This window comes from Piliocolobus tephrosceles, chromosome 3, assembly GCF_002776525.5.
Source record: "Piliocolobus tephrosceles isolate RC106 chromosome 3, ASM277652v3, whole genome shotgun sequence".
NCBI lineage: Eukaryota > Metazoa > Chordata > Mammalia > Primates > Cercopithecidae > Piliocolobus > Piliocolobus tephrosceles.
Window position 1 is genome coordinate 168,322,520 of NC_045436.1, and position 27,737 is coordinate 168,350,256.

General features: G+C 45.4%; 1 protein-coding gene across 2 annotated transcripts; it reads left to right on the forward strand.

Moving 5' to 3' along the window:
- Nucleotides 1–672: 672 nt before the first annotated feature.
- On the forward strand, nt 673–27,711 carry QDPR (quinoid dihydropteridine reductase). Of its 2 annotated transcripts, XM_026455628.1 has the most exons (8): nt 673–965; nt 3,786–3,878; nt 8,952–9,048; nt 11,534–11,674; nt 21,135–21,243; nt 22,748–22,831; nt 26,267–26,324; nt 27,259–27,711. In XM_026455628.1, the coding sequence occupies exons 1-8, from the start codon at nt 864–866 to the stop codon at nt 27,301–27,303; spliced, it is 729 nt and encodes a 242-aa protein (XP_026311413.1). In that variant the 5' UTR covers nt 673–863; the 3' UTR covers nt 27,304–27,711. The 2 variants fall into 2 exon arrangements, with proteins under 2 accessions (XP_026311413.1, XP_023062737.1); XM_023206969.1 differs by lacking the exon at nt 27,259–27,711 and having other exon boundaries at nt 26,267–27,107.
- The last annotated feature ends 26 nt before the right edge of the window (nt 27,712–27,737 follow it).

Consider the following 27,737-nt stretch of genomic DNA (forward strand, 5'->3'; position numbering starts at 1 on the left):
ATGAATTTGCCCCTAGGAGGCAACCGGTAAAATGTGGAGATATTTTTGATTGTCATGAGTGAGGGGTAGGGGCTAGCTATTGACTTCTAGTGTATGCAGGCCAGGGATGCTGTAAATATCCCACAATGCCCAGGGCAGCACCTGTCACAAATAATTATCTGGCCCGAAATGTCAATAGTGCTGTAGTTCAGAGGCTCTGTGTTAGAGATACAGGCTATGGGCAGAAATAACTAATATACATGGGAGAAAATGACAGGATCTGTGTCTGAAGATGAGTTTCATGTGGTAAAAGGGCCATTTGGATTAACGGGTATAAATGTACGGTTAGATAGAAGAAATAAGACCTAGTGTGGTTTGTCTCGTCTCCGCAGTGAACTTTCAGCTCCTTGAGCGCAGCGACCTCTTCCGTTTTTTTTGGCAGGTGGGGATATTTAAATCTCTAGTTTGATGCACAATTAAAAATAAAAAATTGCCAAAACAGTGGTCGAAAATTGTACTATACTATATTTCACGTGCTTACACTTCACAAATTAATGCTCGTAAAACACTCGCTCTCCACCCTCCTGGCCCTTAGCCCCACTCGCTGCACGCCCCGGGGCTCAGCACTTGCCCGCGGGTGAGAGGCGGGGCTTCGCCAAATCCGCGTCCCCTGGGTAGGGCCTGACCGAGGTTACAGTCACTCCGGGTGGCGGGGCGCCCCGAGCGTGGCAGCGCGCTAGGCGGCAGCAGCGGGCGCGGAGCGGGACGCGGCCGCCGCGCGTTGCCTCTTGGCGGGGTTGGCCGGCCGGGGCGGGGCGGGGCGGGGCGCGGCGCTCGGGCTCGAGGCAGTCGGAGCTGCGGTAGCCAGGCCCGCCAGGAGCAGGATGGCTGCGGCGGCTGCAGGCGAGGCGCGCCGGGTGCTGGTATACGGCGGCAGGGGCGCGCTGGGTTCTCGATGCGTGGAGGCGTTTCGGGCCCGCAACTGGGTAATGGCTGCGGGCTGGGAGCTGCTGGGTCTCCGCGGGGGTGGCCGGGGCTTTCGTGTGGAGCCCGACGGGGGGCAGTCTAGAGGAAGCTGGGTGCCCCTGTGCACCGCCTGACCCGTGTTGCTTGCACGTGCGCGCACGGGTCTTGCGTCTCTGCCTGTTTCCGAGTGCGTGCGCACGCCAGTCCCAGGGCGCTGGGCCTTTCCTCGCCCAGGAGGTGCTCTGTGGGCCTCCACCAGACCCAAAAAGTCCGGCGTCACTCGGAAGAGAATTCCAAAGGGGAGGAACGGGAGCGGGGGTGAGAGGACGGAGAGAGAGTGTAAAAGGGAGGCTTTGGAATGAGACAGCCCAGTCCCGGTTACTAGTCGTGAGACCGCGTATTGATTACTTAACGCCCTAGGACCTCAGTTTCCCCATTTGTAAAATGGAGATTCTGACAGAGTTGCGAGGATTAGATGAGATAATTGGTGTCGTTGCACATAAATTACCTGACGCCTGGTAAAAACTGTTTAAATGCTGGTTATTAATGTTACTGTTACTACCCACCCCTGTTCTTTTAGCCCCATTGGATCTGACAGTTTGAAGTCTCAGCACGGAAAAACGCTGACGGCTTCTTTGCTTTGCAAAGACTATTTCAACTACTTTGCATAGTCAGGTGTCAGTTTCCAGGAGGCAGCAAGTCCGAGCAGAGCTGAACCATGGCCAAAGACCCTTGACCTCAGCCACTCAGCGGGCCTCAGCACTTTCCCGGTGGAGACCCTGCCAGGGGCAGCGTTCTGGGAGCCTAGCAGCAGCAGCAGCCTGGGCAAGAGTTCTCCTGGGACCAGAAAAAGGATCTCAGGATTTTCTTTAAAAAAAAAAAAAAAAACCAAAAAACCTATTTATCTATCTAATTTTTATAGGTTTAGGGGCACAAGTACAGTTTAGTTACATGGATATGTTGTGTGGTGGTGAAATCTGGGCTTTTAGTGTAACCATCACCCAAATAGTGTACATTTATCAAGGTTTTCTCCTTGTTCAGAATCTGGTACAGGAATATGCTTCTGAGGCCGAGACGGGCGGATCACGAGGTCAGGAGATCGAGACCATCCTGGCTAACATGGTGAAACCCCGTCTCTACTAAAAAATACAAAAAACTAGCCGGGCGAGGTGGCGGGCGCCTGTAGTCCCAGCTACTCGGGAGGCTGAGGCAGGAGAATGGCGTAAACCCGGGAGGCGGAGCTTGCAGTGAGCTGAGATCTGGCCACTGCACTCCAGTCCGGGCCACAGAGCGAGACTCTGCCTCAAAAAAAAAAAAAGAATTCAGTCACACCACTCCCTTCCTGCCACCCATGTGCTCAGAGCCTGGGGACACTGATGAGGGCACTTTCCCAGGTCTTCAAGAGGTGTATGGTGGTGACAGAGGCAGCACTTCTGCCAAGGGCCAGGCACTGTGCTCCCAGTACCGGAGTTCCCATAGACTCTTAATGCTCCCAATAACTTTTAAGGTAGTAGATTCCGTTAGCGTCATGTGTTAGAGCGTGAAGGCTGTGCTTTCTCCTGTTGGTGGCACTTGGTCTTGGCAGGATCTGGAGAGCTGGTTTACCTCTGGCTCTTGGTCTTTCTACTCCAAATTCTTCCTGCCATCTTAGGGAGGCCTAGGATGATGGAGACTTTTCATTGTTTCAGAATCCCCCGTGGGATAACAAGTTAGTTAATAATATAACATGTTGATGAATAGATGCTGTGTTTACAGCTTATGGTAGAGATAATTATCTCTGCGGACTTCAGACCAAGAGACCCTGAGTAAGGACTGAGCATCACCTGTGCCAGGAGCTTTATCTTCTTACATTTCATTTAATTCTTACACTGCCCCTGTTAATCATCAACAAACAACCTCTTCTGTTGGGAACCTCTGGCCAGCATTGGAGTGAGAAAGCCACTCTGGCAGAGCTGGGATTCAAACCTGATCTGTCTGATTTCCAATCCTAAAACCCATCCCTTTCTGCTGTAGAGCAGGGCTCCTCTGTGGGCTGGATCTGGTCTGCCACCTATTTTTGTACAGCCCAAGAGTTAAGAATGGTTTACATTTTCAGGTGGTTGAAAAGAAAATCAAATGAAGAAAGATATTTTGTTATATGTGAAAATCATATGAAATTCACATTTCAGCTCTGAAGATTTACTGGAACACAGCTGCACTTATTTTTTCCCCCTATTTATTGCTGTGTTCTGTTACAATTGCAGATTTGGGTAACAGCAGGGTTTGTGTTTTAGAGGTGAATGTGGAGGAGGAGGGAAGTGTTTGGAGGTAGGAGGGGCTGGGATGGAGCCCAATATGGGCTAGGCTGGCCAAAGACAGGTGTCCCTGGAACGTGTGAGAGATGTCGGTTGCTGGTTTCTTTCTCTGGTGAGTTTTCATTTAAGCTTCTTACCTGTCTCCACTCTCCTCCCTTCTTTTTCTTTCTTTCTTTTTTTTTTTAAATGGAGATAAGGCCTCCTTCTGCCGCCCAGCCCAGAGTACAGTGGTGCGATCACAGCTTACTGCACTCTCCGACTCCTGGGCTCCAACTCTCGCCTCAACCTCCTGGGTAGCTGGGACTACAGGCATGTGCCACCACACCTGGCTAATATTAACATTTTTTGTAGAGACCGGGTCTTGCTGTGTTGCCCAGGCTGGTCTCAAACTCTTGGCCTCAAGAGATCCTCCCACTTCGGCTCCCAAAGTGCTGGCATTACAGACGTGAACCACTATACCTGGCCAACTCCCCTCATTTCTGTGTGTGACTCTTTCGTGGAATAACAACTCACTGCCTCTTAACCAAAGCTGTTTTCTCCTTCCAGTGGGTTGCCAGCATTGATGTGGTGGAGAATGAAGAGGCCAGCGCTAGCATCGTTGTTAAAATGACAGACTCATTCACTGAGCAGGCTGACCAGGTAATTTCAAAAAGGCACCCAAATGTTGTGAGGGGAGCCCTGGGGAGAGGTGACCACTGGCTGTATGTTCTTCCTTTTTTTTTTTTTCCTGAGAAGGAGTCTTGCTCTGTCACCCAGGCTCTAGTGCAGTGATCTCCGTTCACTGCAACCTCTGCCTCCCGGGTTGAAGCAATTCTCCTGCCTCAGCCTCCCGAGTAGCTGGGATTGCAGGTGCCCGCCACCGTGCCCACCTTCACATCCAGCTACTTTTTTGTATTTTTAGTAGAGACAGGGTTTTACCATGTTGGCCAGGCTGGTCTTGAACTCCTGACCTTGTGATCAGCCTGCCTCGGCCTCCCAAAGTGCTCGGTTTACAGGCATGAGCCGCTGCGCCTGGCCTGTTCTTCCTTTTTTTAAAGCTGTTGTTTCTCTAATTAGGAAAGCCATTTGTGCTCATTGAGGGAAATTTGGAAAAACTGAGAAATGATACAAAGATAAATTATATAATCATTTTGAATTAGTTCACTGTTAATGTTTTGGCCTATTTTCTTGTCTTTTTCTACGCATATTGTATGTTACTCCTTTTACAAGTTTAGGTAATTTTGTATTTTATAGTTTATGGTCAGCTTTGTGTTTTTGTTTTCTTTACTTAAATACTTCTCCAGATTACTGAAAAAACCTCTTTGTAGATGTGTGATATTCCATTTTATGGAATGGCCACAGTTTACTTAGTTTCTGTTTATTGTACATTTGAGTTTTTTGCAGGATTTTTGTTTTACTATTATTAAGAATGTTGTGATGAACATCTTTGTCTACATATCTGATTATTATAATTATATTTATTTATTTATTTATTTATTTATTTATTTATTGAGACGGAGTCTTGCTCTGTTGCCCAGGCTGGAGTGCAGTGGCACAATCTCGGCTCACTGCAAACTCCGCCTCCCGGGTTCATGCCATTCTCCTGCCTCAGCCTCCCGAGTAGCTGTGACTACAGGCACCCGCCACCATGCCCGGCTAATTTTTTATATTTTTAGTAGAGATGGGGTTTCGCTGTGTTAGCCAGGATGGTCTCAATCTCCTGACGTCATGATCTGCCTGCCTCGGCCTCCCAAAGTGCTGAGATTACAGGTGTGAGCCACCACGCCCAGCCTGTTTTTTTGTTTTAAGAGTCTTGCTCTGTTGTTGATGCTGGAGTGTAGTGGCACAGTCTCAGCTCACTGCAACGTCTGCCTCCCGGGTTCAAATGATTCTTATGCCTTAGCCTCTTGAGTAGCTGGGATTACAGGCATGCACCCCAATGCCTGGCCAACGTTTTTGTATTTTTAGTAGAGACAGAGCTTTGCCATGTTGGCCAGGCTGGTCTTGAACTTCTGACCTCAAAGTTATCCACCTTCCTAGGCCTCCCAAAGTAATGGGATTATAGGTGTGAGCCACTGTACCTGGCCCACATATCTGATTATTTAGGATACATTCTAAAAAGTGGAGTTACCCAGTTCACAGCATGAACGCTAACAAAACAGGTTATTTTTAATTATAAAATTATATGCATATTATAAAACAAAAGTCCAACAAAACTATGTAAATAGTTTTATAGAAATAAACTGTGAAACTATCCCTTTTCTCCCCATCATAGTATCATTTCCCAGAAGGACACACTATTAACAGTTTGATGGATATCCTGCTATAAATATTTTAGATGCTCTAGGCTGGGTGCGGTGGCTCACACCTGTAATCCCAGCACTTTGGAAGGCTGAGATGGGCAGATCACGAGGTCAGGAGATCGAGACCATCCTGGCCAACATGGTGAAACCACGTCTCTACTAAAAATACAAAAATTAGCTGGGCGTGGTGGCGCGCGCCTGTAGTCCCAGCTACTCAGGAGGCTGAGGCAGGAGAATCACTTGAACCCGGGAGGCAGAGGTTGCAGTGAGCCGAGATTGTGCCACTGCACTCCAGCCTGGGTGACAGAGTGAGACTCTGTCTCAAAAAAAAAAAAAAAAAAAAAAAGAAAATCTTAGATGCTCTTAAGCCATGCTTAACTTATTTGAGAAGCCCTCCTGGTGAGCTGCCTGGATGACTTTTGAGTCAGGTTCTCACTGTGTTGCCCAGGCTGGACTGGAACTCCTGGGCTCAAAGGATCTTTCTGCTTCGCTCTCCTGAATAGCTGGGACCTCCTGAGTAGCCCCTGTGCCATACTGACTCTATGTTTAATGGTTTTTAGTGCTGCAGCCCACATTCCCAAGCATAACTTCACATCACTGTGTGAGGCACCATATTTTCCCAACCTCTCAGTGTGGCAGGCAGGCAGGCCATTTTACAGCTGTGAAGATAAGTTTGCAGCGACTAAGTGACAAGGCCAATTAGCTGCTCAGTGTGGGGGTCAGGATCATAGGTCTCCAGATACGAACTTTAGTAAGTTCAGGTGCCGCTTCGTCTGCACGTGGGTCTGCTTTTCATTTAGTTGCCCTCTCCCTGGTAATCTCAATACTGATGTTTTATGATGCTTATCTGTTTTTTATAACACATTTTTAAAATTTTAGAAGTGATGCATGTATGATATAGAAAATACAAATAAGCAAAAGAAAAGGGAAATCATTGATAGTTCTAACATATAGTTAATCATTTATTTATATTTCCTTCCAGTCTGTCTCTCCAAAATATACATGTATAAATCTACAAATTTTGAACATAAAACTATGAGCACAACTGTGCTACCCCTTTGCTCTTTCTGAAGTGTCAGTTTGACATAGATTGGAATGTAAAAGCCAGATGACTTAGTTTAGCACTTCGTTTTTGTTGTTCTTATTTTTCTTAGTGTGGTCTCAATGTTCCCATACCTAAGTGATACAGATTGGCCTTAGTGAATTTAATAGTGAAAGTTAACATGGCATTGTTAGTTGCCAGGCACCATTCTCAGTGCTTTATTTTTATTAACACGTGTCGTCTTCATTACATCCCAAAACACAGCTTCTAATTTTATCCCCCTTTTAAAAGGGGGTAACTGAGGCACAGAAAGGCCATGGTATTTGTCAAAGGTCAAACAGATAAAAGGTTGCATAGCCAGTATTTGGACATGGGCAGTGGGGGTTTGACAGCTGTTCTCTTAACTGCTATGTTAAGATGCCTTAAAGCAAAATCGTTTCATGTGAATAAAGTAATAAAGGCTAAAATGGCTGGGTGCAGGGGCTCACATCTGTAATCCTAGCACTTTGGGAATCCGAGGCAGGAGGATCACTTGAGCCCAGGAGTTTGAGACCAGCCTGTGCAACATGGCGAAACCCCATCTCTACAAAAAAATACAAAAATTAGCTGAATGTGGTGGCACTGTAGTCCCAGCTACTCGGGAGGCTGAGGTGGGAGGGTGGCTTGAGCTTGGAAGGCAGAGGTTGCAGTGAGCCGAGATCATGCCACTACCCTCCAGTCTGGGCGACAGAGCCTAACCTTCTCTACAAAACAAACAAAAAATAAAGTAATAAAAGCCAAAACGAAATGGAAGGGCTGTGCCTGGGCTTGGAGAGCAGCAGCCCTGCCAGGTGCGGGTCTCTGTAATTGGTGTCTCTTCAGTGTCTCTTCTGCTCTGATTAATTACAGGTTTCTAATGTCCCTGTAGATTGAATGTGGAGGTTGTCCCCACCCAAGGCTTGACAGTAGAGTGCATCTCTAAGACAGAGATTGAGAGATGCGTTTGTGCTTATAAACTTAGCTTTGAAAGTCTCTTCCCTCTTCCGCTACTCCACCAAAGGAAGAGGAGTACCTTCTCCACCATACCCCCAACCTTAAGAATTTCTGAACAAACAGCATAACATTCAGTTTTGTCATGAAACTGGGGAAAGAGGTAATCAACTAAAATGTTCCTGCTGGGAGAGACACACGGTGTTGATTTAAGTCTTTTTTTTTAAAAAAAATTAAATGTAGGGATGAGATCTTATTATGTTGCCCGGCTGGTTTTGAACTCCTGGGTTCAAGTGATCCTTCTGCCTCTGCCTCCCAAAGTGCTGGGACTACAGGCATGAGCCATGTGCCCAGGCTGACTTAAATCTTAAGAAGACTGGGCCAGGCGTGGTAGCGCAATCCTGTAATCCCAGCACTTTGAGGGGCCGAGGCAGGCGAATCACCTGAGGTTAGGAGTTTGAGACAAGCCTGGCCAACATGGCAAAACTCCATCTTTACTAAAAATACAAAAATTAGCTGGGCGTGGTGGCAGGCTCCTGTAATCCCAGCTACTCAGGAAGCTGAGGCAGGAGAATCGCTTGAACCCGGGAGGTGGAGGTTGCAGTGAGCCGAGATTGCGCCATTGCAGTCTGGCCTGGGAGACGAGCGAAACTCCATCTCAAAAAAGAAAAAAAAAGAACTCTTAAGAAGATTGATCTTAATGAAGCAATTGGGATGTGTTGTCTCAGCCATTCCAGAGAAATATGGAAGGGTCATGGTGGATGGCCAGAATTGCCTGTCCTGACAGACTGTTCTTTTAATAAATTATAACAAGAGGGCACCTAAATTTTCAATGCTTTAAAATCTCAAACAAACAGAAGCAGAGAGATCATTAAAGTGAACCCCCATGTACTTAATATTACCAACATATCGCTATTGACTGTATTTTTTCTTACAATTTTTCATTGGCATTTTTTTCAGAGTTGCAGTTAAAGGGATTTTTGGATGGGGGTGGGGAAAATAGGGTTGATCTTCTTTTTGGATTATAATTCTGTAATTTGTGAAGAAAGTCTGGAAAGAAATATACCAGGATGTTAACTATGGGCAGTGAAGCTCTAGGTGCTTTTTTTTTTTTAATCTTTCCCTACTTTTATTTATTAATTGTTTTATTTCAAGGGATGCTCATGTCTCTACCTTTCAGAATGTATACAGAGAGACTCTAGATTGTTTTTTAAAAATTACACTGAAGTGTACTACTTGGGCTTCAAAGTCTGAAATGCTCATCAGTGCTTAGTCTTCCATCTAATTTTCAAAGTGTTAATTGCCAGGTACTGTAAACTGGCTTAAAAAGAAGACAAAAAGAAACGGAGTATCTGTAAAGATGCTAGCCTGTGTTGGCTTACCTTACAGTTTATACATTTTTTTGTTCCTGTGTTGAAGGTGACTGCTGAGGTTGGAAAGCTCTTGGGTGAAGAGAAGGTGGATGCAATTCTTTGCGTTGCTGGAGGATGGGCCGGGGGCAATGCCAAATCCAAGTGTGAGTCCTGTCCTGAGTCACTCATTCGTTCTGCTCTGTTCTTTGTGCAGCTGACAAGGATTGGGTCTGGACTAGGTGACAGGCCAGCTGTGTTTCTGTATATATCCCAGAATCTTTACAGTTGCTCGGGGAAAGAGTGATTAATGCTCTTAATCCATTTTATGGATAAAAAAGAAACTCTCCTTGGAGGACGTGAGGGGACGGGGGCATTGAGTTTGAGTTTAAAGTCGAGGCAGAATGAAATCAGCGTGGCCTGCGCCCCAGTCATGTGCTATTCAGGCATTGGAGGATGTGTAGGAAGTGCAGAGACCATTTAGAAAGTCAGAAGAAGTCAAACTTGAGTTTTTACTAAAGCTGATTCCTTTTTTCATCTTTTCTTTTTTCTTTTCTTTTCTTTTCGACAGAGTCTTGCTCTGTCGCCAGGCTGGAGTGCAATGGTGCAATCTCAGCTCACTGCAACCTCCGCCTCCCAGGTTCAAGCAATTCTTCTGCCTCAGCCTCCTGAGTAGCTGAGATTACAGGTGCCCACCACCACACCCAGCTAATTTTTTGTATTTTTGGTAGAGATGGGGTTTCACTGTGTTAGCCAGGCTGGTCTTGAATTCTTGACCTCAGGTGATCCACCCTTGTCAGCCTGCGAAAGTGCTGGGGTTACAGGCGTGAGCCATTGTGCCTGGTCTATTTTTCAACTTTTCATTATGAACATTTCTAAACATACCAGAAAAGTTGAAAGAACAGTTCAGTGAACACCCTTATATGCTCCATCTAGATTCAGTAACTGTTAACATTTGCTGTACTTGAGTTGAGCTTGTTTTCTTGTGCCTGTGTACTTTGTGCATTTCTTTTGTTAACTGTTTGAAAGTAAGTTTATGCCTCACTATATTTCAGTGTGTTTCTCCAAAGAATAAGCCCGTCCTACATTATTATGGTACCATCGTACCTAAGAAAATTAACAGTGATTATCTAAGATTAATGATATCGAGCCCACATTAAAATTACCCCAGTTTATTCCATGTCTGTTATAATTCTTTTTCCTAAACATATTCCACTCAAGGTTTATGTACTGCATTATGTTGTTTTTAGTCTCTTAATCTAGAAAATGTAGAATTAAAAAAAAATTCCCTGTGATAAGACTTTGTGTCAAGTCCTTGGGAGTTTTCATATAGCATGTCTCACATTCTGAACTTGTCTGAACTTTTCTTTAAGGTGCTGTTTGACTTGTTCCTCTATCCTTGGTATTCCCCATGAACTGGAATTTGCGTCTAGAAACTCAGTTAGATTTAGCGTAAACATTCTTGAGGTGCGAATTCTTCCTGAGTGATGGTGTGTACCGTATATGCCATCACCTGGGAAGCTCAGCATGGCAGCTTGCCCTACCCTTAGGGATGCCAAATTTGATGCTTGGTTGAGATGGCAACTGCCAGACTTCCATTATAAAGGTATTTTTTTCTGTTTGCAGAAGTAATTCCATATGTGGGATGTATGGTACTGTAGTATTGTGTGTCAATGTCGTGTTTCCCACATATTATACTTTTCACCCAGTGGTTTTAGGCATTCGTTGATAATCTCTGCCTGAAGCACTTACTCTATCAGGGGTCAGAAAATGGTAGTTTTCTGATTCTGTCCTCCCTGCTACATTTATTAGCCAAAGCCATTTAAAAATACATTGACAGTCTATGACCCACATGTCAGCGTGAGAGTAGTGCTTTGTGAGGTGATCAGGTTAGCAAAACAGCTTGATAACCTTTTTGTGTGTTTTGGGAGCAAGAAATAATAAATGTGGATCCATCAGGTTTTTTCCTAGTCTTTTTTAGTGGGGAAATGCAATTCCTTGTTTATCACCTACCGACCCCGCCTATAGCAGGAGGACATCCTTTTTTGATCACCAGGTACCACATGTCCTTTGAGTTGCCCAGTTGGTGGTGTGACATATGTTACCATTTGTTCTTCCTTATGTCTCTGCCAAGGCCGGGGAGTTAAAACAAGTGTGAAATGGTTGTTATTTTAGCTTTCTTTTAAAGAGTCTTTAAAGCTAACATTAAACTTGCAGCCATAAAATATGTAGCTCAGTGAAAGCCCTCTTTATAGCTGTATAGTAATAGGCCCTTGGATTTTTATCACAGAGAAAACCTGACGTAGACATATAGGTTTTTATTACAAATCTGATACCATTCGTAGAATAAAACAATCTTTGAATTAAAGCCAGTCCAGCAAATGAGTGAACTCCAGGTTTATTTGCTAAAATTTATTGGCCAACATTTTGCCAGTGTATAGGTAAGGAAACTGAACCTTGGGTGATCCCATGGCCTGGATTTGAACCCGTGTCTCTGACCGCTGATCCCTGTGCTGTTTGTATTAGACCTTGCTGTAGACAGGGACCTGGGGACCAGGAGAGAGAGCTTCCCTGAGTGTGGGGCTGTGTGAGTTGAGCTCACCTTTTGGTTTCTTTTCTGGGAATGCTGAGCCCACATGTTTTTTCACTCAGCTCTCTTTAAGAACTGTGACCTGATGTGGAAGCAGAGCATATGGACCTCGACCATCTCCAGCCATCTGGCTACCAAGCATCTCAAGGAAGGAGGCCTCCTGACCTTGGCTGGTGCAAAAGCTGCCCTGGATGGGACTCCTGGTAAGCCTTTATTTCCCCATCTGTGAAGTGGGGGTGCTTACCTTGCTTGCTGGGCACTTCATGGGTTGAGGATTGTTAAAGCCTTTACCCTCTAAGGTGCTTCACAGATGGATGGATTTTGCCTTCTTTTGGGCCTGAATCATTTTAGGGAGAAGAGTTCCGATCTTTTGTTTGCCTGTCCTCATGTTTATGGTGGTAAGGAACACGGTGATCTGGCACCCCCCATTTAGTGTATGTATCTGTGATCTACACTGGAATGAATGGTGTAGTGGAAATTAATCAACATGGATTATTAGTATCACATTGTATCCATGTGTTCCAGGGGAGCAGCTTAGCAGCTGGAAATAGCATAGGTTTTAGAATGACAGAGGTTCGTTTGGCCAGTAAGGTGGCTCACACCTGTAATTCCAGCACTTTTGGGAGGCCGAAGCAGGAGGATTGCTTGAGCCCAGGAGTTCAAGACCAGCCTGGGCAACATAGTGAGCCCCTGTCTCTACATTAAAAAAAAAAAAGGGGGAATGAGAGGGTTGAGGGTGGATTCTTTACCCTACATGTGTGACCCTGAACCAGTTCTTCGGTCTCTGACCAGATGTCTACTGTGGTTTCCTTAATTGTAAAATAGTGACAATGACATCTAACTTGAAGAGTGCTGTAAAACTGTAGAGGTGTTGCTATGTAGAAAGTCCACATGGTATGCACCCATAAATGGTAAGTCTTACTGTTATTCACAATAAATGGTAGATCTTATAAAAGTTTTCACTCTTTTCACTTCACATATATTCTCACTTTAATCTCATCAATATTATCTTTTTCAGTTTACAGATTAGGAAACTAAAACTTGGAGAGTTAAGTAACTTGTCTGGGTTTGTGCAGTAAGTAAGTTGCAGACTTACTCGAACCAAAACCCTGATAATTTACCAACTGTGTGCTTTTTCCATTATGTCATTTCTTTTGCATTTTTTATGACCAAGCATTAATTTGCTTGGGTGGCTTAAACAACAGAGATTTATTTTCTCGTAATTCTGGAGGCTAAAAGTCTGGAGATCAAGGTATCTGCGGGGCTGGCTCCTTCTGAATCCTCTTATAGATGGCTGCCTTCCCCTTTTGTCTGCAGTGGTCTTCCCTCTGCGTGTCTGTGTCCTCGTTTCCTCCTCTTTTAAGGACACCAGGCATGTTGGACTAGGGCCCACCTTAATGAGCTCATTTTAACTTTGTTGCCTCTTTAAAGACCTTCCAATACAGTCACATTCTGAGGTACTGGGAATTAGGACTTCAATATATGAATGTTGGGATGCATTTCAGCCCATAACACTCCCTGTGGGATAGGGCTAAAGGAATTTAAGCGGGTGTAGAAAGCAGCAGCATAGGGAGGCAGGAAGTGTCTACCTCAACTATCTAAGTTGAACTCTTCTTTAAGAAAAATGGGAGCTTTCTTTGACTCTCTAGTAAGTAGCAGAGACCTTGGGACCCTTCTCAGTTACTTATTTTCTTTTCTTTTTTTTTTTTTTTTGAGACGGAGTCTCGCTCTGTCGCCCAGGCTGGAGTGCAGTGGCGCCATCTCAGCTCACTACAAGCTCCGCCTCCCGGGTTCACGCCATTCTCCTGCCTCAGCCTCCCGAGTAGCTGGGACTACAGGCGCCCGCCATCTCGCCCGGCTAGTTTTTTGTATTTTTAGTAGAGACGGGGTTTCACTGTGTAGACCAGGATGGTCTCGATCTCCTTACCTCGTGATCCACCCGTCTCGGCCTCCCAAAGTGCTGGGATTACAGGCTTGAGCCACCGCGCCCGGCCCTCAGTTATTTATTTTCTTAGAGACAGGGTCTCTCACCCAGGCAGGAATGTAGTGGTACCATCCTAGTTCACTGCAGCTTGGAACGCCTGGGCTCAAGCAATCCTTTTTGCCTTGGCCTCCTGAGTAGCTGGGACTGCAGGCACACACTGCCATGCCTGGCTAATTTTTCTATTTTTGGTAGAAACAGGGTCTCGTTATGGTGCCCAGGCTGGTCTCAAATTCCTGACTTCAGGTGATGCCCTTGCCTCGTCCTCCCAGAGCACTAAGTATTACGGGCACGAGCCACTAGGCCAGGCCCCTTCTCAATTTTAATGGAACTCACCGAACTGTGAGGCCATGACTACTAGCAATACCTTGCCTCTCATTTTCTTCTTCCGTTTCTTAGAGCGTGTGATGTTACAAGTCCATGGCTATAGCAATCATTAAAGCTGTGTAAATGTTAGCTGTCTGGTTGGTTGAGATCTGATTTTTATTTAAGATGACATGGGCAGAGGCACTAGAAAGTAAACAGAGAAATGAGTCATAGCTTGACATTCAAAAAAAACAAAATCCTAGGATGGAAAGACTGGTTTTTCTTTTTTCTTTTTTTTTTTTTTTTTTTTTTTGATGAGGAGGAAGAGAGTTTTATTTTCTACAGGGAGAAGGCCTGGAAATTATCACCAGACCAACTCAAAATTACAGTTTTCCAGAGCTTATCTACCTTCTAAGCTATATGGTAAGACTGATTTTTCTAAATGACGGGAGAGTCTCCTACTTTCCTTTGGTTTGCAAGTATCCTTTGATTACATTTTGGTTAGTGGTTAAGACTGTAGGCTCTGGAACCATGCACCTTGGTCTTCTGGTAAGGCTCTGCCACTTACTGATACATTTGGTAAGTTGCTTCGCCTTTCTGAGCCTCCGTTTTGTTATCTATCAAATAAGGTTAAATAATGTCTCCTTTATATATATGGTGGTTGTGCCTTGTAAATGTCTTAATGGATCTAAACGGATGAGAAAAGTATTACAGAGAGTCAACAGTAAGTGTGAGCCATTATTATTATTTACTCCAGGCTTATTTCTGCCCAGCTATTCCTGCCTCAGATGTTAATGAATTTGTTCATCTTTAAGCTCTTAATTTAGATTTTGTTAAGCTATTAATAATTTGAGTCATGAGATCTTTTAAGTATGCTGCAGACCTCAGAAAAATCTGGGGAAATTGATCTATAATTTGAAAGTAAACGATGAATCAGGATTAATAGTCCCTCAAACACATGAGAAGTTTTTCACTTGGAAGGATACAGGGAAAACCTCACCCTCCTATTTCCAAAGTTGTATTTCTAGACTGTCTAATGTAGGATAAACTCTATTAAAATGGTGGCCACTTTTGTTTACCATTAAAGGATCTGTGCTGTGATTGGAAATCATTTTGGGGGACCTCATCGATTATTTAATAATTTGGAAGTGTTGACCTTCTTAGTGAAATGCCTTTTTCCCATATCTTGCAAATAACTCCTTTTGTGTGCCCAAGGAAAGGTCATTCTGTAGAATTAGGCCATTACGGTTGCCATTTGCTTGTTTCTTTCCTTCGTCAGAGTCCCTGCTCTTGTGTTGTTTGAATGGAGTGGAGAGAGAGCTCTGGGACTTTGAGGACCAGGGCTGGATTAATGAGCACTTATGCCCTGGTTTATTTTAATCACTGAAGAGTTTGTTATGTTTTTATACTGCTCCCTGATTAAACAGAGAAGCTAGGGATGGTGAAATATTCTTCTTGTGCTTCCAAATAGCTCTTTGAGACCTTGACCCTCTTTTGCAATTTGAGGTTGTTGTTGAAGCAGTTTTGTGATTGGTTCCTTGGCTGGGCTGTGATCCTCCCGCCTCCTGCTGGACCTGTGATGCCTCCACAGCAATTACATTTTAAACAGTGTGTGTGCCGAGGATTTTAGGGAGGCCTATGACCTCTAGAAGAGGTCCACCTCTGCTGGAGAGGTTTACAGTGATTCACCCTTCCTTCATGTTGCTGTGATAGCAGCATTTAGCGAGCAGCTACAGTTGGGTGCAGTGGGGGAACTTAAAGAGGAAAGAGACCTCATTCCTGCCACATGCCTGCGGGGCAGAGGGAAACCTTCCCTAATAAAAGGCAACCCTTGATTCAGTCCGCAAATAGTCACCAAATAGTGGGAGGAAAGGAAGACCAATCGGTAGCAGGTATACACTATGTCAAAATTTGCTCAGATGGTACACCCTAAACATGTTTAAGTTTGTTGTGTTTCAGTTATACCTCCTTGGAGAAAAAGGAAGAAATCTTTTTAGGCATCTGTCTTCTGGGTGCTTGGCTTGTCGGGCTAAGATTGATCTTATTTCATCACCAGAGGTGTCTGTAAAGTAGGTGCTATTATTTTCCCTTGATTACAGAGGGAAAAAAACAAAGTTCAGTGATTTTAGGTGCTTTCTGTAAGACAACCTGGCTAGTTAGTAGCAGATGGGTCTGAGTAATAAATTGATCAGTAATTAATATATAATTATAATCAGTAATTATAACAATTACTGATAATATAATTATATTGAGATAATTTTATAGTTATATTGAGATGATATAATTATACTGAGAGCCTTCTGTGGGCAGCAGGCGTGCGGGGGGTGTGAGTGTGAGACCGGGCTCAATTACGGTCTAAGCAGAGTGCTCTTGGCGGGGTGATTCTACCTCTGAAAAGGTTTTGTTGAGGGAGCTGATTCAAATAGGGTCTTGGAAAAGGACTGCTTTGACAAGTAGAGCTTATGGGAAAAGCTAAGAAGGCACTGTCTTAGTTTTTATTTAAGTAATTTAATGAATCAATGTTTAAATTGGAAAACTAACCAATGCATGTAGTAAAAATTCACTTGGCACTAAAAGAAACACAATGAATAGGAAGACGCTCTGCTACTCACACCCCGATCTCTATGGCACTCCCTCCCAGACCCAACTACAGTGGTGGCTCCTTGGGTGTCCTTCTGGAAGCATTCTGTGCCATTCTAGTGTGCGCCCATGCCACACTCATTTTTTTAAAAAGCACCATAATTTGACAGAGTGCAATGGCTCATGCCTGTAATCGCAGCACTTTGGGAGGCCACGGTGGGCGTTCACCTGAGTTCGAGACCAGCCTGGCCAACATGGTGAAACCCCGTCTTACTAAGAAATACAAAAATAATCAGGCATCGTGGCAGGCATCTGTAATCCAAGCTACTCAGGAGGCTGAGGCAGGAGAATCGCTCGAACCTGGGAGGCGGTGGTTGCAGTGAGCCGAGATCGTACCACTGCACTCCAACCTGGGTGACAGAGTGAAACTCTGTCTCCAAACAAACAAAAAAAGAGGCTGAGGTGGAAGGATTGCTTGAGCCCTGGAGGTCAAGGATGCAGTGAGCTGAGATCGCACCATTGCACTCCAGCCTGGGCGACAGAGTAAGATTGTCTCAAAAAAAAAAAATAGAAAGAAAAGCACCAAAATTTGATGACTCAATAGAGGCTTTTCTGTGCCTTACTCTTTTCACTTCATCATATATTAAATAAGTTAAAAGTTAGTTTGTCTGGAATATTGAGAAACTCATGAGTTACTGAGAATCACCTAGCACAGTTTCAATGAACAGAGCTACCAGTTTGTTCGTTTTGTTTTTTTTTTTTTGAGACGGAATTTTGCCCTTGTTACCCAGGTTGGAGTGCAGTCGCACAATCTTGGCTCACCACAACCTCTGCCTCCTGGATTCAAGCAATTCTGCTCCCTCAGCCTCCAGAGTAGCTGGGATTACAGGCACGCACTACCACCCCCAGCTAATTTTGTATTTTTAGTAGAGACGGGGTTTCCCCATGTTGGTCAGGCTGGTGTTGAGCTCCCAACCTCAGGTGATCCACCTGCCTTGGCCTCCCAAAGTGCTGGGATTACAGGTGTGAGCCACCGTGCCCGGCCCCAGTTTGTTTTTTCATTCCCACCGTTTTGGAGTGCCCACCATTTGATTAAGCCCCATTATCCTCCTTTGAGAAACCCACCTATTGCTCTTTTCTGAAAGCAATGAATAAAGTATTTATTTATTTATTTTACTTTTTTTTTGGGGAGACATGGTCTGGCTCTGTCACCCAGGCTGGAGTGCAGTGGCATGATCTTGGCTCACTGCAGCCCTGACCTCCTGGACTCCAGCCATCCTTCCACCTCAGCCTGCTGGGTAGCTGGGACTACAGGTGCGTGCCATCACACCTGGCTAATTTTTGTATTTTTTGTGGAGACAGGGTTTCGCCATGTTGCCCAGGCTGGTCTCAAACTCCTGGTCTCAAGAGATCCACTTGCCTCAGCCTCCTAAACTGCTGGGATTACAAGCCTGAACTACCTCACCTGGCCAAATAAAGTATTTATTGAATGCCACCTTTTGATTTCGTAAACAAAACAATTAAAATCCCTGCCTCTGTGGAACTTACTTTCTTCTGGGAATGAAAGAGCCCTTTCGAGTTTATGAAGTGTGTCACGTTTCACGTCGTCTTCAGGAAAGCCTATGACCTGGGCATTAGATCCCATTTAGCAGGGAAGAACCAGAGGCTGAAAGAGCTGCTCGCCCAAGTCGCAGTGGTGAGGAATCACCTGGGTTCCAAGCCCTGGCCTTGAAGTCCAGATTCTGGGTTCTTTCTGGTGCGCCGTGCTGTTCCTGGGAGCCAGAGAGCTGCCTTATGCTTCTTTGTCTTTCTGACACTGAGCCTAGGGATTCCCACATGGAAGAGGCTCCATGACATGGGGTGTGGTAAGTGGGTTTTGGTGCCCGGGAGCAGGTGGTCCATGGCTACCCCTTTCCAGGCTCTGGCTTTACAGGCAGCAGAGTGATGGCAGGTTGGTTTGATGATGTTAAGGCCAGAGTTGTCACCTTCCCAATCATGTCACAGTCCTTCCATCGCTGATAAGGAAGGAAATGCCCCTGATGGGCCGCAGATGACTGCTTGATCCGGAGAGGAATCATGTATTGTAATATGAATAATGATGAGCTGGGAGAGTGGGAGAAGCATCACCCCTCCCTGCTGCAGTCACTGGGAGAACATCTCCTGGCAAGGTGCTGAGCAAAGCCATTCCTACACCAGGCTGGGCTCCCTCCGCACTGATCGGGTTCTGTGCGTGCCCTCCATGGTTTCCAATGCCCTTCTTGGATGCAGTCTCCCTCCATCCTCAGCATGGCCTTGTCAATAAATTGTGATCTGAGTTACCGCTCCCATTTACAGATGGAAAAGCAGGCCTACAGAACCTGTGATTTTTTTTGGTGGCTGGAAAAGCAGGAGTTAGGGCTGCACTTTCTGAATTCCAAGTTGACGACCCTTTTTGCAACTCCTTATTGCTGTCTATGGAAAAAGAGTTGCCAGTGACCTGCTGAGAGTCATGAATGACAATAATGGCCAGGACTGAGTGTTCCTCTGTGCTCAGTACTGTACAAAGGGGATTTGTTAACCTGGAAAAAAAACAATCAGTGGAGCTTTATTACTTGACATAATTAAGGAGGATGCTGGAAGTATTCTCCAAAGCAGCGTCTCTCCCAGGAGGGTTTCCTAGGGTGATGGAGAGGGGAGAGGGTGTGTCACGGCATGTGGAGGCGGGGTCCCAGGGGCACAGATGCAGTGAGTCATCACGCCAGCACATAGTCACATGTTCTGGTGATGAAGCTGTAGCATGGTAATGAGGAAAGTTCACTTGGGATCATCTCTAAGTTGCTGGTTTCACCTGACTAGTTGACTGCATTCCATGCAAGTTGTGGGAAAAACCAGGCTGTGAAACAGGCTGATTGTTCAAGCTGTTGAAACTCCTATAGTTCCTGGAGACCCTCCCTGTCTGCTACACTTGTACACGGTATTTTATTTGATTGTTGTTAGGATTTGGGATTGTCATTCTCATTTCATGGAGTGGGAAACCGAGGATTCCAAGGTTTAGTAGCCTCTCCCAGTGTCAGTCACTAGCAAGTAGCGGAGCCTGGACATGAAGCCAGGTAGTCAGGTTCCAGCGCACATTACTTCTGTTGATTTGATGGGAAACATTCATTGAGTGCCTGTCCTGTGCTAAGGGTGTGCTCGGAATTAAGTACTCGATTCCTGTGTGTCGTAATGAGCCTCTCTGGATCATACCTGAGTTTATACTGATAAGGTGATTAGTAGGTTGAGGCCCCTAGACAGCCTCAGGATGGAGCTACTTCCTAGAATGATCAAGCAATTAGGCGGTTAGAAATTTCAGCTCCACTTACCAACGTCCTGGAAGGGAGTGGGGCTGGAGATTAAGCTGTACAAAAACTTCCAGATGTGATGAGTGTCTGGGTTGAACACATGGAGGCGCTGGGAGGGTGGCGTGGTTGGAGCAGGCATGGAAGTTCCATGCCCACCCCCTCTCCTACCCTGCCTCTGTGTCATTCCACCTGGCTGTTCCTGAGTTGTATCCTTTGTAATAAACCGGTAACTATTAAAAAAAAAAAAAAAAAGTGTTTGCCTGAGTTCTTCCAGCCATTCTAGCAAATTATTGCACCTGAAGAGGTTGTTGTACAAACCCTCGATTTAGCCTGTTGGTCAGAAGTCTAAGTGGCCCAGGACTTGTGACTGGCATCTGAAGCAGGGTAGGTCTTGTGAGACTGAGCCCTTAAATCAGACTGGAGTACAGTGACGTGATCATAGCTAATTGCAGTCTTGACCTCCCCCAGGCTCAAGTGAACCTCCCACCTCAGTCTCCCGAGTAGCTGGGACCACAGGCATGTACCACCAGGCATGGCTAATTTTTGTAGAGATGGGGTCCCACTATGTTGCCCAGGCTGGTCTTGAACTCTTGGGCCCAAAGGATTCTCCTGCCTCAGCTTCCCAAAATGCTGAGATTAAAGGCATGAGGTACCGCACCTAGCCGGGAGTTCTAAGTGAATTATCAGACACCCAGTTGGTGTCTGGAGACTTAGAGAATTGATTGTGTTGGTAAACACCTCAAACCCATTTTACAGATGCAGCAACTGAGGATTAGAGAGGTTTTGGGAACTTGCCCAGAATTTATTTCGTGGTAAGTGGAGGAACTGGGACTTGAATGTATCTGATTTGACTTCAAGGCCTGTGTTACAAATAACTGCTTGATTTTGCTGTCCCATTAAGTGCCTCTGTGTGCCAGGTGCTCACCAGCATTTAGTGATCAAAGGGTTCAGAACCCATTTCTTGCCTGGGCTTTAACCTCTCCATCAGCTTTGGCACACGTTTGTGTGTGAGCCTGGCATGTACTCAACCCGTCTGAGTCTTGGTTTCCTAAGAATAAAAATACGATCAACCTTTTGGCTTTTGTAATAAATGTTAACTGTTAGATGCATAGTAGGTACACTTGAAATGTCATGTCCCCTTCACTTTCTCCCCATAAATGTTCATTTATCTTTTCTTCTGGCCTCTTCCGGACCCTGGAATGCTGCACCTTGGACGTACTGGTGGCCTGTGTGAAGCCTGTGTTCTTGGAAACTGGCCAGAGGCCATAACTCCCAGCCCACCTATTCCCATCCCCTCTTTCTCATGGCTCTTTGCCGTTTTTTGGTGGGGGTTGGTGAGGGCATCTGGCCTGGAGGAGGCCAGACACAGCTATTTATAAAGTTTTCAGGGCCGAGAGATCTCAAGAGAAGATTGCATGTCCTTGCTGTCCCCCTGGCCGCCAGTGGTCACTGAGCCATCTTCTCCCCATTTCCCAGGTATGATCGGGTACGGCATGGCCAAGGGTGCTGTTCACCAGCTCTGCCAGAGCCTGGCTGGGAAGAACAGCGGCATGCCGCCCAGGGCAGCCGCCATCGCTGTGCTCCCGTAAGTGCTTGGGGTTCCCTGGCCGCTACCCACCTCCGCCCCACTGCTGCGGGTGACCGTTTGTCTAACTGTAGCTTTCCACAAGTGACCTGTGTGTGTGCTCACCTTGAGCTCTGAAACGCACCAAAGTCTCTTAGGATACTTGTTATCTTAATCTGTTTGCATTGCTCTAATAAAATACCTTAGACTGGGTGATTTATAAACAGCAGAAATGGATTGCTCACAGTTCTGGAGGCTGGGAAGTCCAAGATGAAGGCGCCAGCAGATTTGGTGCCTGGTGAGGGCTCATTCCTCACAGATGGCGACTTCTGTATATGCTCACATGGTGGAAGGGGCAAATGGGCTTCCTCCAGCTTCCTTTATAAGCATGCTAATCCCCTCCTAAAGGCCCCCAGTTGTCTCCTGCAGACCCCACCTCTCAATACGATTATGTTGCAGATTGCATTTTGTATGTGAGTTTGAGGGGGATACATTCAGACCATAGCAATATTTCAAGTTTTGGGTTGTCCTGGGCTGTCCAGAATGTTTGATTGGCTGGTTGGATGGGTCTGTCTTTTTTGCCTCTTTTTTTCCTCTCTCTTTCTTTTCTCCCTTCATTATTTCTTCCTTTAAAATTAGACTTCACATGTTTTTTTTTATATGTAGCTCTGTCTTTCAAGTCATTACATGGCGTATGGGTGTGTGTGAGAGAGAGAGAATATGGGAAACTGTTGGAGGTGTTTCTGTTGGCCATCAGGGGACAGTCCCCCATCAGCCGTCCCAGGCAGAGGCAGCTGCTTTGGAGGGAGGGTGTTTCTTCTCACTGGAAGGCTTCTAGCACTAGCAGGCTTGCCTCTTGCCTGTGGTCCTATTATAAAGGGATGCTGAGACTGTAGGGACTGTACTGATTGACTTTCTGGTTCCCTTTTAGTTGTGAGGTTCTGTGATTCTGTGACATGATTCCCGCAGCTGTTGTGAATGATTCGAATGATTCCTGAGGCCCGAATGTTCTTGGGAGATTCATGCATATCTGAATTCTGTATTCTCTTGCCAAAAATCTTAAGGTTTTGTGGAAAATAGCCACATATTTAAAATTTTAGTATTTCAGTATTCTCATATTGAAAGGCATATTACTACCTTAAATCCTTAGAAGTGAGTGTGCTGCATGTTAGGCAGTGAATAAAGACACAGCAACAAAGCAGTTTAATTCAGTGAAGACTCTTTTGGAAAAAGACAAAATGTAGCTCCTTCTGTTTTGTTCTTATCTGCCTAAGTGGTGAGCCACAGAGCACCTTATTGAATTATGCTCAGATCTGGCCTTTGCTAGCGGGGACAGCTTCCTGTTCTCTCTCTGCGTATCTTCCTGTCTGATCTTTCCATGTAAATAGCACCCTCGGTGCCAGAGGCTCTAGGTTGTCATGCTGTGTGTTTGCGTTATGTTTGCGTTTTCCTGGCCAAGGAGGACTGGGCACCTGTTGTTATAAAGGGGCGACATGAATGACGTGCTTATCTGTGTCCATTGCAGGGTTACCCTGGATACCCCGATGAACAGGAAATCAATGCCTGAGGCTGACTTCAGCTCCTGGACACCCTTAGAATTCCTAGTTGAGTGAGTATTATAGTCATGTCCATGACTGAGCAGCTTCCAGCCCCTATTCTCTGCCTTGCTGTGGTCCAGAGGACAAGTCTGTGTTCCCTGAGGTCATCAGGGTGGTCTTGGGAGGTCTCTGGGACTCATCGTCCATCAGACGGAATCTCAGGGTAGCTGGACTTGGAGACAGGCAGCAGTGGTGGAATGGGTAGTGCCGATGTGAATCCTGGCTCCCTCCCTCCCCAACGGCCATGCTGAGCACATTATTGACCTGCTGAGGCCTCAGTTTCCCCGCCTGGATCATGAGGTCCATCGTGCTTGTTAGGAGGATTAAATGTGATAGTGTGTGCCAAGCACTTGGCACAGTGTCTGGCCATAGCAAGTGTTCAGTGATCCCCAGCTGCAGTTTGTGTCGATACTGCTGTGACGAGGAGCCTCCATGGGGGAGGGGGACACCAGGTGGATGGCCTGGGGCACATGTCTGAATCAGTGTCGAGCCACAGACCCACAGAAAGAGCCCTTTATTTCCCAAATCCTTTTTGCTCATTTGTGAATATGGGTGGCATTTGAACGCTCATGAAACAGAGAGCTGAATTCCTCTTTTGTGTTTGTTTAGGTGTCAGTTCCCCAAGCCCCTCTAGTTAGTAAGCATGTGTTCATCGAGCACCTGCTATGGGCCAGGTGCTGCCCTCGGCCCTGGGATCAGGACGAAGATGGTGGGATCCCTGTCCTCATGGAGCAGGGGGCCCGAGAGGGTCACGGTGACAGCCTGACCCAGCCGTGTCTCTGTGTAAACTGCTTTGACGACTGTTTGTCAGAGATGTTTGTGAATATACCAGTGTGCTTCTGGCCTGATGTTACAATCTCATTTAAATTCATTTGGGAGAAATTTGGGACTTGCATTTTATGTTTGAAACGTGTACTTACAGAGCACTTTTTAAGTCCCGGCCACCATTCTAAGCACTTCATAACTCTGATTTAATGCTCAGAGCAAACTCTGAGGGAGGAGCTGTCATTTTTGCTTAAGGCTTAGAGACTTGGAGGGATGGCAGGGGATAAGTCACTTGCCTAAGGTCACACAGCACAACCAGGATCTGACGCAAGTGGTGTGGCTGCAGAGCCGATGGTCTTCACTGGTCTGCTGACAGTTATTTCTGTCTATGCCAGGAATCATGCTAATGCTTGATTTGCAGGAAAAAAATTGAAGTTGTAGAGGAAATCAAGCTTTGAATCATGTTTGTGTTTGAATTTCTTTTTAAAGGCCGACACTCCCAACCACGCTTGAGATATTGATCTAAGACCTAGACTCTAGATGGAACATCTGGGGTCTTGTGTCTGAACTCGTGCTGAGCCACAGACCCACAGAGGATGGGCTGTCACAGGCCCCTTTGTTCTAGAGATCACATCCACCCATTTGTGGTATTTGAAAACTCTCAGAAAAGTTGGCATAAAGTTTGCTTTGAGATGTCAGTGAGCAGATCCTTCTTCTACCATCCCTGATTAGAATGGCATTCTCTCTCACCTATCCATGCTGCAGATGAGGGTGAAGGAGAAGTAAGAGCATTTCAAACATGCATTGCAGCAAACCAACGTGGCACATGTATACCTGTGTAGCTAACCTGCATGCTGTGCACATGTACCCTAGAACTTAAATAATAAAAAAAAAAAACAACAAAAAAACACGCGTAACCAACACACAAAACCCTACACATCAAAACAGCACTGGTTTCTTTCAGAGCCTTCCCTCACCAAGCCCTGCCCTGTCCCCAGAGATGAGACCGTGACACATGACAGTACTTTAGAGAGTTTTAGCAACACTTTGTTTTTTGAGCCCATGTGCTCAAATGAGCTCATTCAAACCCCAGAGTGGGGGCCTGAATGACTGGACCTTTAGACATCAGCGCTGGCCCAAAAGGTTACAGATCGGCACTGGGAGTCTCCCGGGAAGGAGCTGCTGAGCACTTTCCAGTTAATGAAGGTTCGAAGTCTCAGCTGGTACACTGTCAAAATGGATGATGTACTTAAATGTAAATGTTTTGTGTTAAAGAATTATCATCTACTTCTTGTTTCTTGTGAATTTCTTTTGCCCTTTTTCATTCCTGTCTTCTTATAGGGTGTTTTTGACTGCCGCAAGTGGGGTCCGTTGCTCCTCTCCTCAGATTTGTGAAATGCCCCTGTTACCGTATTTAACATTTTATTGTAATAGTCTGTTTTTTGTATCTCTTTTTCCATTGTTTGGTGCAGCGGTGGGTACTCTATAAATATTTGATTTAAAAAATGCCAAATAAATGAATTCTGTCTGTTTCTCTCATAAATTTCTGAGAAGGTAATATAGTGAAGTATTGTGCATATGTCTCTCTCTTTGAATGAACTAATTAAAATCTTTAAAAACAATTTTTTTTTTTGAGACAGGGTGTCACTCTGTCACCCAAGCTAGAGTGCAGTGTCATGATCACGGCTCACCCCAGCCTTGATCTTTGGGGCTCAAGCAATTGTCCCACCACAGCCTCCTGAGTAGCTGGGACTACAGGCATGTGCCACCATGCCCAGCTATTTTTTGTATTTTTTTAGAGGTGGGGTTTCACCCGGTTGCCCAGGCTGGTCTCAAACTCCTGGGCTCAAGTGATCCACCTGCCTCAGCCTCCCAAATTGCTGAGATTACAGGTGTGAGCCACCATGCCTGGCCAAATTAAAATCTTTTAAAATCACAAAAGAATTCCAACAATGTAGAAAAATACCAAAATGAAAGTTAAACTCATGCCAAATCCTGCCACTCAGAGATTAGAATGAGTATACCACTGAACTCACTGGAGGCCTCAGTATGTGTCCATCATGCCTACTGGCTTTTATTTATTTTTTATTATTTTTTTGGAGACAGGGTCTTGCCATTGTGTCCTGGCTGGTCTCAAACACCTGAGCTCAAGCGATCCTCCCGCCTTGGCCTCCCAAAGTGCTGGGATCACAGGTGTGAGCCATAATGCCTGACCTTTAGTGGCATTTATTTATTTATTTATTTATTTATTTATTTATTTATTATGTTTTGTGAGATGGAGTCTCACTGCGATGCCCAGGCTGGAGTGCAATGGTGCAACCTCAGCTCACTGCAACCTCTGCTTCCTGGTTTCAAGTGATTCTCCTTCCTTAGCCTCCCAGGTAGCTAGGATTACAGGCACATGCTGCCACGGCTAATTTTTGTATTTTTAGTAGAGATGGAGTTTCATCATATTGGCCAGGCTGGTCTCGAACTCCTGACCTCAAGTGATCTGCCCACTTCAGCCTCCCTAAGTGTTGGGATCACAGGTGTGAGCCATGGTGCCCAGCCCTTAGTGGCTTTTAAACAGTTGCTGCTGTGCCACCCCTTTCCCCCACCCCACAAGCTGTCATTGTGAATGTCAGCATGTGCTCAGATTTTTGCTTTGAGAGTGTAAAAAGAAGTTTTCTTTTTTGTTCCAGAACCTTCCATGACTGGATCACAGGGAAAAACCGACCGAGCTCAGGAAGCCTAATCCAGGTGGTAACTACGGAAGGAAGGACGGAACTCACCCCAGCATATTTTTAGGCCTCATCTCAGTGCCTGTGAGGGGCCTGCCAGAAAAGTCACTAACCCATTTCAGTGTGGTCTTGTCCAGCCTTGTGTTTTCTGTAACCCCTGTTTGTGGAATGAGATAATGAGTCCTATTTTTCTCTCACATAATGTGCATTTGCTCTCCTAGGACAGTGTAATACGTTTATGTGAAGTGAAAACATGCAAGACTGGCGGCCTGCAAATAGCATCCGTCAATCTGTGTTAACTGCATAGGGAGGGCTCTGCATAGTCCCTGCTATAGCGGTGTCATGTTGGATCGCTTTTGAGACTGTTTATCTGTCCTTGACAGCGGCTGTCATCTTGACTACTTTGTTGATTTGTTGGTATTGGGGACGTTTGAAAGGCTGAGTTATTTTTGAATGTCATGTTTATGTCATAGACGTAGTTTTCGCAGCCTTGAATTAAACTGCCTTAAAACTCCTTTTGTGGTATAAGCAAAACTCCATGGACCCTGTCCTGGTATCCTTTTCCTGTGTGGTTGCCCCGTGTCCTCTGGCTTAGGGTTAAGTGTGCAAGATAACTACTTGTGAGTATTCAGAATGTTGTTCCTAATACATGCACCCGTTGTCTGTCTTCTTTAATCAAATCACATCTTATATACAGCAGTCAGAGATGAGTACACTAGAATCATGGATTGCTGGAGGTCTTTTAATCTGGTGTTCTCAGAAGGGGGTGGATTTAAATCCTGAAATAAATATTTCAACACAAGAACACAGGCCTGATTCTGCCTTGGACATGTCAAAATCTGGGGGTGATGGGATGGCCCTATGCATTTAGAAGCAACTCTCCACATATGGCCAGTATAGGCTGTCCTGGTCAAGAACTAGTAGTGATTTAATCCAACCTGATCATTTTACAGATGAGGAAACTGAAGCCCAGAGAGACATTACCTTGTTGCCAGTAAGTGGCAGAGCTAAACCCAGATCTCTAGTCACCACACAGTTACTGTTTTTAAAGGCCTTTACCATGTATTTTCTTTCTTTTTTTAGTGAGTGAAATTCACATAAAATTAGCCATTTTAAGGCTAAGTTTAAGTATTAAAAGTTAAATAGGTGAGCAGTTTAGTGGCATTTAGCACATTTACAGTAGTGCAAAATCAGCACCTCTGTCTAGTTCCCAAACATTTTCATCACCCCAAAAGAAAAACCAGCACTGTTTAAGCAGTTCCTCCCCATTCCCACTCCCTAACCCCTGCAACCCCCAATCTGTATTTTGTTTTTGTGAATAATTCTGGGTATTACCGTTTTTTTGAGACAGTCTTGCTCTATCTTGCCCAGGCTGAAGTGCAGTGGCATGAATATGACTCGCTGCAGCCTTGACTTCCTGGGCTCCAGCAAT

Bases quoted from the DNA above. Each gene is read 5' to 3' on its own strand.
- QDPR (XM_023206969.1), top strand. From the start codon at position 864: ATGGCTGCGGCGGCTGCAGGCGAGGCGCGCCGGGTGCTGGTATACGGC. The intron at 966-3,785 runs GTAATGGCTGCG...TTCTCCTTCCAG, and splicing joins CGTTTCGGGCCCGCAACTGG to TGGGTTGCCAGCATTGATGT. The intron at 3,879-8,951 runs GTAATTTCAAAA...CCTGTGTTGAAG, and splicing joins TCACTGAGCAGGCTGACCAG to GTGACTGCTGAGGTTGGAAA.